At 33.4% G+C, this 17,821-nt stretch overlaps 1 protein-coding gene across 1 annotated transcript; it reads left to right on the top strand.

The window, feature by feature from the left end:
- Positions 1-142: 142 nt before the first annotated feature.
- Positions 143-16,731, top strand: ap4e1 (adaptor related protein complex 4 subunit epsilon 1). The gene is made up of 21 exons (XM_048158087.1): positions 143-451; positions 898-969; positions 1,051-1,174; positions 1,262-1,335; positions 1,415-1,536; positions 2,608-2,767; positions 7,171-7,337; positions 7,478-7,551; positions 7,631-7,753; positions 7,833-7,942; positions 8,017-8,156; positions 8,444-8,556; positions 8,653-8,771; positions 10,594-10,890; positions 11,587-11,698; positions 11,861-11,999; positions 12,360-12,606; positions 12,744-13,286; positions 13,378-13,568; positions 16,127-16,287; positions 16,387-16,731. The coding sequence occupies exons 1-21, from the start codon at positions 323-325 to the stop codon at positions 16,545-16,547; spliced, it is 3,378 nt and encodes a 1,125-aa protein (XP_048014044.1). The 5' UTR covers positions 143-322; the 3' UTR covers positions 16,548-16,731.
- The last annotated feature ends 1,090 nt before the right edge of the window (positions 16,732-17,821 follow it).

The following is a 17,821-nucleotide window of genomic DNA, read 5'->3' as shown; positions in this document are numbered from 1 at the left end:
TCTTTCTATATCTATAGTCTTTGTTAAAAATCTGCATTTATTCTCAATTTTATTTATAATTTAATTAAAAACAATCACTTATTATTAGTGGTGAAATATCCCTTTAACAGTAAAATCACTCATGGGACTTTTATTATGAAAACAGCAGTGCACTTCCTGTAGGCGGCGAGAAAGTCTAGTCATGATGGTTTGTGTTTTCATACGGCGTGTTTTGACTGTAGTGTAGGTGTTGTATAGGTATTTCTCTTGCTGTAGTGCACTTATCTTCATGTAGGGTCTCGGCTGTGTCTTATAATCTGATCGTCTGTGTTGTCGTGCTGAAATGAGTGATGTTGTGGAGAAAACTCTCACTGCTCTGCCGGGTTTATTTGATTCTCAAACTGGAGCTGCAAAAATCACCAACAGATTAAAACAGCTAATCAAGAGCATCACAGAGCTGACATCTAAACATGTGAGTAAAGTCTATATTTATCACAGATATATGCTTAGATGTAGACACTGACATGTCATTTATGTATTAGGATATCTGACAAGTGACAGTCGTGTCGTGTAATACTTTATCTAAAGAGTATAAACATTTTAAAATTATTTATTGATCAAATTAATTGATTTTACAGAATATTTGTATTTTTAACTGTCTACATTTAATTTTTAAAAAATCTAAATCAAGTAAATATGTATATTTACTAGTGTAAATTATTTAATTTATTAATATTTTTGCAAATATATATTTTTTACTAAATGATAATATAATAATAAATATTAAAAGTTAAAAAAAAAATTACTTACAGAATCAAAAAGATTCAATACAATATTATCAAGGGTATAGCAACCACATATTAAAATGCAATGCAGTGCTTTTAATTTTAAAGCATCTAATTCGATGTTCATTTCTAGGAGGAGGAGAACCTCATGAAACAGGAGCTGTCAGCCATGAAAGAGCAGGTGTCGTCTCCTAACACCACCATGGTGAGCCGTACAGACATTAGCCTTATCTCTGTCACTCAGAAGCTGATTACTTGACCCCGGCGTGTGTTTTGGTGTTTACAGAAGCAGATGAGAGAGGTCATGGTGCGAGCCATGTACTGTGAGATGCTGGGCTACGACGCCTCCTTCACCTACATTCACGCCATCAAACTGGCCCAGCAGGGCAGCGTCCTGGAGAAGAGAGTGGGTACGTTCCCCTTGGACAGCACACCAAATACTCATAAGCTTTACTCTATGTAATTATATGTAAGTGTGAACTCTTTTGTGGTCTCAGGGTACCTCGCAGTGTCTCTTTTCCTCAGCGAGGGCCATGAATTGCTGTTGCTGCTGGTAAACACGGTCTTAAAGGTGAGCTTGTTTCTTATTACGTTTGATTGAACTTGTTATTTGGAAATGTCTGACTGAACGTCTCATACACGTGTGGCAGGATCTTCAGAGCACTAACCTCATTGAAGCGTGCATGGCGTTGACTGTTGTAGCTCAGGTGTTCCCCAAAGACATGATACCTGCTGTCCTTCCTCTGGTAGAAGACAAGCTGTCACATCCAAAGTAAGCCAGCAGAAATCATAGAGTACACTTTGAAAATATCTAAAAGCCACATTAAAAAGGCTTTTAGATATAAGATAAAATATGGATGATGTTGTTTAATTACAACTAGTGTAACTTTAGTATTTTTATACACTATTAAAGTAGTTATGAAAATTTTCAACTAGCTTTTTTATATTTTTAATTTTCATTTTAGTAATTTTTTATTTGCGGTTTTGTCATCATTGTAATTTTTAAATATATTTCTATATGGTTTTATTTCAGTTTTAGTTAAGCTTTTATTTTATATTTTTAGTTTTCATTGTAATTTTAGTAATTTTTTGTGCTTTTTTTAGTTTTTTATATTATATATATATATATATATATATATATATATAGCTTTAATTTTTTATTTCAGTTTTAGTTTAGCTTTTCTTTTCATATTTTAGCTTTCATTTTAATTTAAGTATTTTTATTATCATTTTAGTTTTTTGTTTTAAAATATTTCTATATAGCTTTAATTTATTTTTATTTCAGTTCTAGTTTTAGTAATTTAGTACTTCAACTTAAACTTGCCAAGGCAAATTATTAATTTCCCATTTCTTTAAGTTAAGTTTTTCATCTTGTATTTATTTTATTTTAATTTTCAATTAACATAATTTTTAATAGTTTTAATTCATGATAACAACACTGTTTACAACCAATACCAGTTGTTTGGAAGTGTCCGATAACCACAACACTTTTTATTGTTTGTTTATCTCTGCTTTTAACACAACAATAACTAACAGTTATTGTTTACAGATAATAAAAATAAATATTGAAAATATGAAGCATTTCTAAAACATCTCACTCAGGCATGAACAGCTGTTACAATAAATCAATAATTACATATTTTAATATTAATTTTAATAATATTAATTTTATTTTCCTGCCACTATTTCCTGTTGAATGCACGTTTACGGATTCATCAGAAGTTGCAATATTAATGACTCATAACTAGTTAATTAGAAAAGTGTGAATATTTGTAAAATTAATAATCAATTTGACGATCAGTCTAATAATAATTCATATTCTTGTCTTTCTTTCCTGTCCAAGGGAGATCATTCGGAGGAAAGCCGTCCTGGCGTTGTATAAGTTTTATCTCATCGCTCCGAATCAAGTCCAGCACATTCACGCCAAGTTCCGTAAGGCCCTGTGCGACAAAGATCCGGGCGTCATGACATCATCACTGCACATTTACCTACAGCTGATCAGGGTTGGTCTTTGAATTTCAGTATTTATGAAACCAAGTCAAAGTGAGCATCCTCATACATTATAATACAGTCAATTTAAAGTAACGTTCAATTCATAATTAAATATTATTTGCAATTATTTTAAAATTATTAAATATTATTTTGCATTATTGCAAAAATAATGTCAGAATTGCCAGATATAAACTCGGAAATCTGACTTTATAACTTGCATTTGTGAGAATTGCAATTTTGAGAAAAGAAATCAGAATTGAAATTCTCTTTTTTTTTTTTTTTCTTGGAGTTGCAAGTTTAGATCTCACAATCTGACTTTATTTTTCGCAATCACGAGTATTGCATTTTTGAGAAAAGAAATCAGAATCGCAAGATATAAACTCACAATTCCAACTTTTTTCTTGCAGTTGAGTTTAGATCTCGCAATCTGACTTTATTATTAAATTATTAAATATTAATATTACAATAAACTCACAATTCCAACTTTTGCAGTTGAGTTTAGATCTCACAATCTGACTTTATTATTAAATTATTAAATATTAATATTACAGTAAACTCACAATTCCAACTTTTTTCTTGCAGTTGAGTTTAGATCTCGCAATCTGACTTTATTATTAAATTATTAAATATTAATATTACAATAAACTCACAATTCCAACTTTTGCAGTTGAGTTTAGATCTCGCAATCTGACTTTATTATTAAATTATTAAATATTAATATTACAATAAACTCACAATTCCAACTTTTTTCTTGCAGTTGAGTTTAGATCTCGCATTCTGACTTTATTATTAAATTATTAAATAATAATATTACAATAAACTCACAATTCCAACTTTTTTCTTGCAGTTGAGTTTAGATCTCACAATCTGACTTTATTATTAAATTATTAAATATTAATATTACAATAAACTCACAATTCCAACTTTTTTCTTGCAGTTGAGTTTAGATCTCACAATCTGACTTTATTATTAAATTATTAAATATTAATATTACAATAAACTCACAATTCCAACTTTTGCAGTTGAGTTTAGATCTCACAATCTGACTTTATTATTAAATTATTAAATAATAATATTACAATAAACTCACAATTCCAACTTTTGCAGTTGAGTTTAGATCTCGCAATCTGACTTTATTATTAAATTATTAAATAATAATATTACAATAAACTCACAATTCCAACTTTTGCAGTTGAGTTTAGATCTCGCAATCTGACTTTATTATTAAATTATTAAATAATAATATTACAATAAACTCACAATTCCAACTTTTGCAGATGAGTTTAGATCTCGCAATCTGACTTTATTATTAAATTATTAAATATTAATATTACAATAAACTCACAATTCCAACTTTTTTCTTGCAGTTGAGTTTAGATCTCGCAATCTGACTTTATTATTAAATTATTAAATATTAATATTACAATAAACTCACAATTCCAACTTTTTTCTTGCAGTTGAGTTTAGATCTCGCAATCTGACTTTATTATTAAATTATTAAATATTAATATTACAATAAACTCACAATTCCAACTTTTTTCTTGCAGTTGAGTTTAGATCTCACAATCTGACTTTATTATTAAATTATTAAATATTAATATTACAATAAACTCACAATTCCAACTTTTTTCTTGCAGTTGAGTTTAGATCTCACAATCTGACTTTATTAAATTATTAAATATTAATATTACAATAAACTCACAATTCCAACTTTTTTCTTGCAGTTGAGTTTAGATCTCGCAATCTGACTTTTTTATTAAATTATTAAATATTATTATTACAATAAACTCACAATTCCAACTTTTTTCTTGCAGTTGAGTTTAGATCTCGCATTCTGACTTTATTATTAAATTATTAAATATTAATATTACAATAAACTCACAATTCCAACTTTTTTCTTGCAGTTGAGTTTAGATCTCGCATTCTGACTTTATTATTAAATTATTAAATATTAATATTACAATAAACTCACAATTCCAACTTTTTTCTTGCAGTTGAGTTTAGATCTCGCAATCTGACTTTATTATTAAATTATTAAATATTAATATTACAATAAACTCACAATTCCAACTTTTTTCTTGCAGTTGAGTTTAGATCTCGCAATCTGACTTTATTATTAAATTATTAAATAATAATATTACAATAAACTCACAATTCCAACTTTTTTCTTGCAGTTGAGTTTAGATCTCACAATCTGACTTTATTATTAAATTATTAAATATTAATATTACAATAAACTCACAATTCCAACTTTTTTCTTGCAGTTGAGTTTAGATCTCGCAATCTGACTTTATTATTAAATTATTAAATAATAATATTACAATAAACTCACAATTCCAACTTTTTTCTTGCAGTTGAGTTTAGATCTCGCAATCTGACTTTATTATTAAATTATTAAATAATAATATTACAATAAACTCACAATTCCAACTTTTTCTTGCAGTTGAGTTTAGATCTCGCAATCTGACTTTATTATTAAATTATTAAATATTAATATTACAATAAACTCACAATTCCAACTTTTTTCTTGCAGTTGAGTTTAGATCTCACAATCTGACTTTATTAAATTATTAAATATTAATATTACAATAAACTCACAATTCCAACTTTTGCAGTTGAGTTTAGATCTCACAATCTGACTTTATTATTAAATTATTAAATATTAATATTACAATAAACTCACAATTCCAACTTTTTTCTTGCAGTTGAGTTTAGATCTCGCAATCTGACTTTTTTATTAAATTATTAAATATTAATATTACAATAAACTCACAATTCCAACTTTTTTCTTGCAGTTGAGTTTAGATCTCACAATCTGACTTTATTATTAAATTATTAAATATTAATATTACAATAAACTCACAATTCCAACTTTTGCAGTTGAGTTTAGATCTCGCAATCTGACTTTATTATTAAATTATTAAATATTAATATTACAATAAACTCACAATTCCAACTTTTTTCTTGCAGTTGAGTTTAGATCTCACAATCTGACTTTATTATTAAATTATTAAATATTAATATTACAATAAACTCACAATTCCAACTTTTGCAGTTGAGTTTAGATCTCACAATCTGACTTTATTATTAAATTATTAAATATTAATATTACAATAAACTCACAATTCCAACTTTTTTCTTGCAGTTGAGTTTAGATCTCACAATCTGACTTTATTATTAAATTATTAAATATTAATATTACAATAAACTCACAATTCCAACTTTTGCAGTTGAGTTTAGATCTCGCAATCTGACTTTATTATTAAATTATTAAATATTAATATTACAATAAACTCACAATTCCAACTTTTTTCTTGCAGTTGAGTTTAGATCTCGCAATCTGACTTTATTATTAAATTATTAAATATTAATATTACAATAAACTCACAATTCCAACTTTTTTCTTGCAGTTGAGTTTAGATCTCGCAATCTGACTTTATTATTAAATTATTAAATATTAATATTACAATAAACTCACAATTCCAACTTTTTTCTTGCAGTTGAGTTTAGATCTCGCAATCTGACTTTGTTATTAAATTATTAAATATTAATATTACAATAAACTCACAATTCCAACTTTTTTCTTGCAGTTGAGTTTAGATCTCACAATCTGACTTTATTATTAAATTATTAAATATTAATATTACAATAAACTCACAATTCCAACTTTTGCAGTTGAGTTTAGATCTCACAATCTGACTTTATTATTAAATTATTAAATATTAATATTACAATAAACTCACAATTCCAACTTTTGCAGTTGAGTTTAGATCTCGCAATCTGACTTTGTTATTAAATTATTAAATATTAATATTACAATAAACTCACAATTCCAACTTTTTTCTTGCAGTTGAGTTTAGATCTCGCAATCTGACTTTATTATTAAATTATTAAATATTAATATTACAATAAACTCACAATTCCAACTTTTTTCTTGCAGTTGAGTTTAGATCTCACAATTCTGACTATTTCTTGCAATTGTGAGTTTAAATCGCAATCTGACTTTATTTTTTGCATCTGCAAGTTTATATCTTGCTAATTTGACTATTTCTCGCAATTGTAAGTTTATATTTCTTAATTCTGACTTTTTCTCGCAATTGCAAATTTATATCTCGCAATTTGGATTTAATAACTTGCATTTGCGAGAATTGCAACTTTAATATAAAGAAGTCAGAATTAGCAAAACTAAATTCAAAATTCTCACTTTTTTCTCGCAGTTGCGAGAAATTCCAATTGCGTTATTCCATGACGGAAACAAGCTTCCATATATTTAATTGGCTTAAGCATCTACATAGATTTTGGGGTTGTTAAAGCTGTATATTAAACAATAAACATGTTCTAATTGGCTGGAATTATTGTCCCATCATGCAGTATTTCACTTGTCAATCACATCTGATGTTTTTCTCTTTATCAGGAGAGTCCAGACGGCTATAAAGATCTGACAGGCAGTTTCGTCGCCATCCTGAAGCAGGTGGTGGGTGGGAAACTCCCAATGGATTTTAACTACCACAATGTTCCTGCTCCATGGCTGCAGATCCAGCTGCTCAGGATCCTCTCGCTGCTCGGAAGAGAGGACCAAAGGTACAGAGGGGCCGCCGTGCAAATCACAAGCTGCGTCCCAATTTCTATTCTCACATTATGGACTAAAAGTGTGTATTAAACAGGGAAAGTACATACAGTATCCGAAATTATAATGTAAAATGTGTGTATTTATTTTTCAGCACCAGTGAGCTGATGTATGAGGTTCTGGATGAGTCTCTGCGCAGAGCGGAAATGAACCACAACATCACTTACGGTAAAATCATCTTTTCTAAAGCACCAAATGGCAATCTGTCAGCAAAATTAATGCAACTAACACATAATGTCTGTTTCAGCAATCCTGTATGAGTGCGTGAAGGCTGTCTACACCATACACCCCAAAGCTGAGCTGCTGGAGAAAGCGGCGAGATGCATTGGGAATTTTGTTCTGTCTCCAAAGATCAACCTCAAATATCTTGGTAAGATTCCTGCTTTTGATTTTCATTAATTAGTTAACCTTAACTCACTTAAACTGCTCACATACTGGTGCGTTTCCAGGTTTGAAAGCCTTGACGTACGTCGTCCAGCATGATGCTAAACTGGCCCTGCAGCATCAGATGACCATTATTGAGTGTTTGGACCACTCCGATTTCACTATTAAGAGAGAGGTAACAAACAGACACACTTAGACCCAAATCATCAAATGTCTTTTGTTCATCTCTTCCACTTTCTTCTCTCTCAGACTCTTGAATTGTTGTTCAGGATCACAAACGCTCAGAATGTGACCGTGATCGTGGAGAAGATGCTGGACTTCCTGCGCAGCTGCAACGACGAGCACACCGTCATCCATCTGGTTGGAAAAGTTGCAGAGCTCGCTGAAAAATATCCTTTAAATTCACTCACTGTCACTAATGTCACTCACATGAGATAAAAAATAGCAAACCACAACCATCCAGTCAATTCCAGATGGACCAAATCAAGTGCCGCCCTACATTTGTTCTTGTTTGCAAAGCCATTTCACTCATAAATGCATCACAATAGGGAAGACTATTGCAACGTATGACTTTATCTAGAGTTTATAAAAAATATACTAGTTCTTATAAAATTAACATTCATATGTTGTGTGTCTGCTTTTATTTCACGTCTTATGTTCCTATAAAAACCCTTACGTTTGCTCCAGATAACTCGTGGTTCATTCAGACGATGAATGATGTTTTTTCCATCGGTGGAGATTTGCTGCAACAGGACGTCCCAAACAACTTCCTGCGACTGCTGGCAGAGGGTAAACGAGAAGTATAGGCAATCTTAAGAGCTGTAAACATTAGTAGAATGTGTCTTGTTTTATACTCCTGGTGGTTTTTTTGTGTTTTTGTCTCAGGCTCAGAGTCGAAAGAGGAAGATGATGAGTTACGGCTGTATGCTGTCGACTCGTATCTGACTGTGCTGAAGGGAGACACTTCTCATCTGCCCCAGCGCTTCCTTCAGGTCATGAGCTGGGTGTGTACAAATTGAGAAAAACATTTTTTTCAAAAAATGAATTGACTCATATTTTTGTATAAAATGAAAAGAAAAAAAAAACATATTTTGAGGACAAAAAACATTGTCATCCAATTAAACTTCTGAAGGTGAATTGAAAGACTTGCAATCAATCGATCAATCAATATAATTTGCAGTTAATTTGATGTTTTATTTGCCCACAGAAGCCTGTTTGTAGAATTATTTGGTGCTTATTGAGTGTTATTTGTGGACACTTTTCTCACTTAATTATAAATAAACAATTAGAACACATTTTTTATTAAGTCAAGTCACATTGCACTTTAATTAATTTATGTAATATTATTAAATAATTTTAAGAAATCATTACTAAAAAATTATGCAACAATGGATTTATAGCATTTATAATTTTTATTTTAAAACATTTAAATGAATTTTGGTGAATACTAATAGTCAATAATTATATATATACAGTACAGTCCAAAAGTTTGGAACCACTAAGATTTTTAATGTTTTTAAAAGAAGTTTCGTCTGCTCACCAAGGCTACATTTATTTAATTAAAAATACAGTAAAAACAGTAATATTGTGAAATATTATTACAATTTAAAATAACTGTTTTCTATTTGAATATATTTCACAAAGTAATTTATTCCTGTGATCAAAGCTGAATTTTCAGCATCATTACTCCAGTCTTCAGTGTCACATGATCCTTCAGAAATCATTCTAATATGCTGATCTGCTGCTCAAGAAACATTTAATGTGTACAATTGTACAAAATATTTGTGTACAATATTTTTTTTCAGGATTATTTGATGAATAGAAAGTTCAAAAGAACAGTGTTTATCTGAAATCTAATCTTTTGTAACATTATAAATGTCTTTACTGCCACTTTTGATTGATTTAATGCATCCTTGCTGAATAAAAGTATTCATTTCTTTAATTTCTTTTCAAAAAAATAAAAATAAAAATTCTTACTGACCCCAAACTTTTGAACGGTAGTGTATAATGCTACAGAAGCTTTGTATTTCAGATAAATGCTGTTCTTTTGAACTTTCTATTCATCAAGGAATCCTGAAAAAAAAAAAGTACACAACTGTTTTCAACATTGAAAATAATCATAAATGTTTATTGAGCAGCAAATCAGCATATTTGAATGATTTCTGAAGGATCATGTGACACTGAAGACTGGAGTAATGATGCTGAAAATTCAGCTTTGCATCACAGGAATAAATTACTTTGTGAAATATATTTAAATAGTACACAGTTATTTTAAATTGTAATAATATTTCACAATATTACTGTTTTTACTGTATTTTTAATTAAATAAATGTAGCCTTGGTGAGCAGACGAAACTTCTTTTAAAAACATTAAAAATCTTAGTGGTTCCAAACTTTTGGACTGTACTGTATATATATATATATATCACACACACACACACACATATATATATGAATTTCTATATGTTTGTGTATATATGTATATATATATATATTATACAATTATACTGTATATAAACAAACATTTATGTTAGATGCAATTAATCACGATTAATACACACACATATATATATATATATATATATATATATATATATATATATATATATATATATATACACTCACACACAGGGTGGTAAAAACGATTAATCGTGATTAATCGCATCTAACAAACGTTTGTTTATTAAATGTGTGTGTGTGTGTGTGTGTGTGTGTGTATATATATATATATATATAATATATTAATATGTATGTATATAATATATTAATATGTATGTATATGTATATGTGTGTGTGTGTGTGTGTGTGTGTGTGTGTATGTATTCAGGTTCTTGGGGAATACTCTGACCTCCAAGAGTGTGTGGACCAGCGTGAGGTCATCCGACTCCTGACGAAGCTGCTGGATCAGAGAAGCGTGACCTCAGAGACGCGGGTCTGGATACTTTCTGCCCTGACCAAGATCTCAGAGGGCCAGACAGACCTGATTCTGGACCTGTCCGAGAGCCTTTCGTCCTCCCAGGACACGGTGCTCCGTCAGCAGGCCCAGGAGCTGCGTCACCTCAGCCGGGACTCACAGCTCCATGAGTGGGCATTGCCCCGTGGAGCGCCCTGGGACAGCATGGAGGTAACAGGCATGATGACAAGTTCCTCTTGTTAAGAGTGTTTTCACACTTAAAACAGACAAATTTAGAGCACTTTAAGTGAACAAAAACAGTAAGAGACCATTTCTAACTGTGTGTCCTCATTGTAAATTGATTACACATATTACTTAAAGTTGTGTACGCTATCATTCAACCCCGTAAGTTTGGGGTTGCTAAGATTTTTAGAAAGAAGTCTCTTCTGCTCACCAAGGCTGCATTCATTTGCTCAAAATTAAACAGTAATATTGTGAAATATTATTAGAATTTAAAATAAGTGTGAATATATTGTAAAATGTAATTTATTCCTGTGATCAAAGCTGAATTTTCAGCATCATTACTCCAGTCTTCAGCGTCACATGATCCTTCAGAAATCATTCTAATATGCTGATTTGATGCTCAAGAAACATTTCTGATTATTATCAATGTTGAAAACAGTCGTGCTTCACAATATTTTTGTGGAAAATATGTTAAACATTTTTTTCAGGACCTTTTAATGAATAGAAAGCAACATTTATTTGAAATAGAAATATTTTGTAACTATATAAATGTCTTTACTGTCACTTTTGATCAATTCAATGCGTCCTTGTTGAATAAAAGTTTTAATTTCTTACTGACCCCAAACTTTTGAAGGGCACCTTTTATTCAAAAGGCACGTTTTGATCATTCCCGTTTCTCCACAGGTCGACTCTTCTCTGTCATTTCTGGATGGGTTCGTGTCGGAGGCTTTGGCTGCAGGAGCTGCACCGTATAAACCTCCACATCAGAGACAGGAAGAGCTTTGTGAGGAGAGAGGTACAGCCATTATCAGTATTTTGTACTATAGTAAACTCTATAGTTTATCACATGTATGTTCATCCTGCTCTTAAAGGGATAGTTCACCCAAAAATGCACATTTTATTGTCATTTACTCACACTTATGTCATCCCAAACTTGTATGACTGACCTTTTTTTCAGCATTGAATCTGGAGCCGTACAGTTTTTCTCTTCCTGTAAGTTTATCATCATGTAGCATCACAGACAGACAGTCTCCCACAATGCTGTCCGTCAGTTCAGGAATTTCGGGCAACAGCACTGAACTCTCTCAGAAAGCAGGGTGGGTACTTTGGTTTAACACAACTGCTGAATGTTTTGGAGTCAGGATGCTAAAGGATGCAATAAATTGATCAAAAGTGACATTAAAGACATTTATAATGTTACAAAAGATTTCTATTTCAAATAAATGATGCTCTTTTGAACTTAAAAGAGTGTTTTCAACATTGATAATAATCAGAAATGTTTCTTGAGCAGCAGATCAGCATATTAGAATGATTTCTGAAGGATCATGTGACACTGAAGATTGGAGTAATGATGCTGAAAATTCAGCTTTGATCACGGGAATAAATTACATTTTACTATATAATCAAATAGAAAACATTTATTTTAAATTGTAATAATATTTCACATTTTGATTCAGTTCCAGCACTGTGATTCTTGAGGGTGTGAAGAGAGTTTGGGGGAAAGATGGGTATCTTCCACAAAAAGAAACAGCAGCAACAGCACCTCCAGTGGACGAACCCAGAGTTGCAGTTCAGTCCTCCGGCCAGCAGGAGGCAGCAGAGCGAACAGAGCCTCAGCCAGAGCCGCCGACGCAAAACCAGGACAAACAGCAGCTGGCTTCCTCTTTGTTTGTTGGTTTGGGAGCCCAGAGCTCCATATCTCTGGTGAGAAAATGATTTTGTGACAGATCATATCTAAATATGAGTACACACGGGTCCAATTCGACTCAAACCACATTCAGATGGAGTCAGAAATGCATTGCATTTGTAGTGTAAATGCTAAATGTTCTGTTTCCTCTCAGCTGGGAAAATCCGAAGCCCCGCCCCCTCGCTTTCGAAAAAAGCCCCGCCCACATGAGTCATCATCATCATCAGGCACCAGCGAGAGATCCTCCGTCTCCTCCTCCCGCTCCTCACATAGCACGACTGACAGCTTCCTGTACGGCATTTTGCTGGAGGAGGAGCCGGCCACGTCCATATCCGGTGTTGACCACACCCCCAAATCCACCACAGCCAATGGGCTGGGTCAAAACAAACGCACGGACGGAGACCGACGCACAAACACGTCTCAGATTCTGGGCAGCGATATGGTGATAGTGCGGCCCAACACAATACAGGACAAATATCCTTCATCCGTGTCTTCAGATCTGACCGCGCTGTTACCCCCTGACCTCAAAGACCTACCTCACTCTGATGTCACCAGCCTGACCTCTGACCCCAGCCTGTCTCTGGCCTCCTGCCGAGTGTTCAGAGATGAAGCTTTGCTGCTTGTGATCTTCATTTGTAACTGCACAGAGACTGTAATAAAAGATGTCGCGGTACAGCTGACCTGTGAGGAGCTGCAGGTGTGTAACGGGTCAGATGTGTGTATATATATATTATAATATAATGATGGCATATGAGATATAATACAGAATGTGAACTCTTCTGTCTTAGACGGCGAGTTTGAGAGGGAATGTCGTAGACTGTCTGGAGGGCAGGAGTACGTCTGTGTGTCATTACGCTCTGCTGATGGACGACCCTCACACAAACGTGTCCTTTACCGGGACCGTCTCTTATCAAACACAGCCTGGACACACAAACACACTCTCTTTCTCTGGGACACTGTCCACAGCCGACTTTATCAGGTAATTTGTGTCTGAAACTCCATTAAACATTACCTTACTGTAATTTTCCAACATATTTATTATTAAACATTTAAAGGTGCCATCGAACGTTTTTTTACAAGATGTAATATAAGTCTAAGGTGTCCCCTGAATGTGTCTGTGAAGTTTCAGCTCAAAATACCCCATAGATTTTTTTTAATTAATTTTTTTAACTGCCTATTTTGGGGCACCATTAACTATGAGCCGATTTATGCGGTGCGGCCCCTTTAATTCTCGTGCTCTCCGCCCACGGAGCTCGCGCTTGCCTTAAACAGTGCCTAAACAAAGTTTACACAGCTAATATAACCCTCAAATGGATCTTTCCAAAGTGTTCCTCATGCATGCGTCGGATTATGTGAGTATTGTATATTGTTATATTGTTTACATTGATTCTGAATGAATTTGAGGCTGTGCTCCGTGGCTAACGGCTAATGCTACACTGTTGCAGAGATTTATGAAGTTGTTTATGAATTATACAGACTGCAAGTGTTTAATAAAGAAAATAGCGACGGCTCTTGTCTCCGTGAATACAGTAATAAACGATGGTAACTTTAATCACATTTAACAGTACATTAGCAACATGCTAACGAAACATTTAGAAAGACAATTTACAAATATCACTAAAAATATCATGATATCATGGATCATGTCAGTTATTATTGCTCCATCTGCCATTTTTCGCTGTTGTTCTTGCTTGCTTACCTAGTCTGATGATTCAGCTGTGCACAGATCCAGACGTTAATACTGGCTGCCCTTGTGTAATGCCTTGAACATGGGCTGGCATATGCAAATATTGGGGGCGTACATATTAATGATCCTGACTGTTACGTAACAGTCGGTGTTATGTTGAGATTCGCCTGTTCTTCGGAGGTCTTTTAAACAAATGAGATTTACATAAGAAGAAGGAAACAATGGTGTTTGAGACTGTATGTCATTTCCATGTACTGAACTCTTGTTATTCAACTATGCCAAGATAAATTCAATTTTTCATTCGAGGGCACCTTTAAAAACTAACATTCTTGGTTATTTTTTATTAAATAATTTAAGAAAATTCTGTCATTAATTACTCACCCTCATGTTGTTCCACACCCGTAAGACCTTCATTCATCTTCGGAACACAAATTAAGATATTTTTGATGAAATCCGATGGCTCATTGAGGCCTCCATTGACAGCAAGATAATTAACACTTTCAGGGTCCAGAAAGCTACTAAAGACATTTAAAACAGATCATGTGACTACAGTGGTTCAACCTTTATGTTATGAAGCGACAAGAATATTTTTTGTGCGCCAAAAAAAACTAAGTAACGACTTTATTCAACATTATCTAGTGATGGGCGATTTTAAAACACTGCTTCATGAAGCTTCGAAGCTTTACGAATCTTTTGTTTCGAATCAGTGGTTCGGAGAGCATATCAAACTGCCAAAGTCACGCCCCCCAGTGGTGAACCATTGAAATTTTGAAACAATTAAGACGTAACGAAGCCTCGTTTACTGAAATCACGTGACTTTGGCAGTTTGATACATGCTCCTAATCACTGATTCGAAACAAAAGATTCGTAAAGCTTCATGAAGCAGTGTTTTGAAATCGCCCATCACTAGATATTGTTGAATTAAGTCGTTATTTAGTTTTTTTTGGCACACAAAAAATATTCTTGTCACTTCATAATATTAAGGTTGAACCACTGTAGTCACATGAACTGTTTTAAATATGACTTTAGTAGCTTTCTGGGCATCTGAAAGCTACTAAAGTCAATGGAGGCCTCACTGAGCCATTGGATTTCATCAAAAATATCTTAATTGACCCTTCGCAAAGACCCGCCCCACCTTAGTTACTGTTGCTTTGTCCGACAAGCCGTGGCGCTGTCACGCCACACGCAGTTAAAAATACATCAGGAGCAAAGAGGACACTGACAACACGTCGACAGACAAGACAGAGCAGGTTACTTATGATATTAAAACAAAGTCCCAGCTTTCAAATTGTGTATTTTTGTGAAATTCGAACAATAAATACCATTTTGTAGCTCTTTAATGTGTCGTGAAAGATCTCTGTAGCGCCTCAGCTCAAGCGGCTCGTGAACCGACCATCTATTCCTACTAGTTCATTTATAGCATCAAATAAACATGAATGAACATCAGAAGGAATGTTGTTTCAATCGTGGAAAGACGTCAATACACACCATTTTTCAAGTTCAAGTCCACCGAGGTTAATCTTCTAACTCCTGACTGCTTTGTCAGACAAAATGGCGGATTCGGCATTATGATTGGTTAGATCGCTTGTCAATCAAACTCCTGGCGAAGGGTCAATTTGTGTTCTGAAGATGAACGAAGGTCTTACGGGTGTGGAACGACGTGCAAATTGTGACAGATTTCAGGTTGCTGTTTCTAAAACAATAAATAAATAATAAAGCAGGGTTTTTCCCCCTCCACTAAATATAAAATGAAAGTGAAATACAAATAACAACAAATCACCTCAAAGTATTTTGTTCTGTTTGAAGCTGTGAATTGTTTTACTGAACTCATTTCTCTCTGCCACACACAGGCCTTTGGTTGTAACCACAGAGGAATATGGGAAACTCTGGCTGTCTCTGTCTCATGATGTCAAACAGAATCTGAAACTGCTCACAGATGCTGGAGACCCGCTCAGAACCACCCTGAACGCTCTCAAAGACGCCCTACAGCTACATGTAGTGGACATCATCGGTACACAGAACAATGGCTTTAATTTTACAGTACATTTTTCATATTCCAACTGAACATGCACCATAACTGACTGTAATTTACACACTCTGGTTCTTTCAGGCTCAGAGGGAATAGTAGCATGTCGGCTGCTCAGTGGCGCCCCCTGTCTTCTGCACTGCAGAGTGAACGGCACTGCTCTGGCCATGTGGCTGCGCTCTCCTCACCCTGCTCTCCCAGACTGCATCCTGTACCACTGCCAGAGAGCTCTCGCTGAACATTAACCATCCAGAAACCCTCGGCCAGACTTCCAGGGACGCTCCGGTTGTCGTGCAATGACTGTTTGAAAGCAATACCTGTGTATTGCGTGTCTTATGCTCTGACTAATAATTTTAATGATATATATATTTTTTGTACACAGTTACTGCATTGTGTCATATAGTAAAAAGTATTTATTGATTTTAAACATTTCCAGCCTGTGGTTTGGTCTGTTCTGGTTGGTGTATTCATTCTTCAGTGTTTATTTGTTCGAGGAAATAAGAAAGAAATAAGGCTTTAACATTGTTTTCAAAGTGTCATTTTATTAGCTGTAGTAATTGGTACAATTTATTAAAACAAAAATATAAAAGTAGTTTTGCATATTCTAAAAAGCAGTGCGTATATGGCCATCAAATATTTCTTCGGAAGGAAAATGTTCGTTGTCGACTTCGTAATCTTTCATAAAAATATACTTGCTTCACCTCTAGAGCAACTATTTTTGAACAAGCCCTCATTTTTCAGCCCCTTTCTTTTATCCAACATCCACTTTTCATGATCCAATCAATTCAAGTATGTAAAATGAAGTGCTTTTCTCATTAAATCTACTGTTTAACTCTGAAATACATCCCATTATGGAAGTAAAATGGTTTGTGAATGCCCTTTCATGTTGAGTTTTTACATGGTTAGTTTGGATACTGCACTACAGATCATAGACTATTCACTATAATCACTATTTACTATACTCCACGTTAATCTACCGTTGAATGCATGTGTTAAAGTTCTGTACAGTAGATTAGCGCAATGTAAAGATCAGTACACATGGAAAAACAAAAACAGATATTTCAAATGGTTTTGTTGTCATTGCTATTGCCTGTCAACATAAACTACAACTTTTCTTGTGTTTTTTTTTTTTTGAGTTAGAACACTTTAAAAAGTCACACAAAGTCGTCTATGTTTTGGTCAATGCCGTCTTTATAATACATGTAAATGATGTTACCACAGGCTGACTGGTTTGCAACACTGAATATGAGGTAAGTTCAACTTAAGTTTGTATATTTTATATATGAATAAAAGCCTAAATTAAATCTGTTCACCATATAAACTAAAGCGATTGAGACTCTTAAGAAAATTTGGATTACACTCAATTCATATGGATTAGTTTTACGATCCCTTTATGTACTTTATTTAAGCGTCAAAATGGTAGTTGTAGCTGCCAACGGAGGGACAGAAAGCGCTCAGATTTCATCAAAAATATATTAATTTGTGTTCCGAAATGAATGAAGGTGAGTAAATGATGACA

The sequence above is a fragment of the Megalobrama amblycephala genome, linkage group LG15 (assembly GCF_018812025.1).
Source record: "Megalobrama amblycephala isolate DHTTF-2021 linkage group LG15, ASM1881202v1, whole genome shotgun sequence".
NCBI lineage: Eukaryota > Metazoa > Chordata > Actinopteri > Cypriniformes > Xenocyprididae > Megalobrama > Megalobrama amblycephala.
Note: the sequence above shows the minus strand (reverse complement) of the source record. Positions and strands in the feature narration are given on the sequence as shown.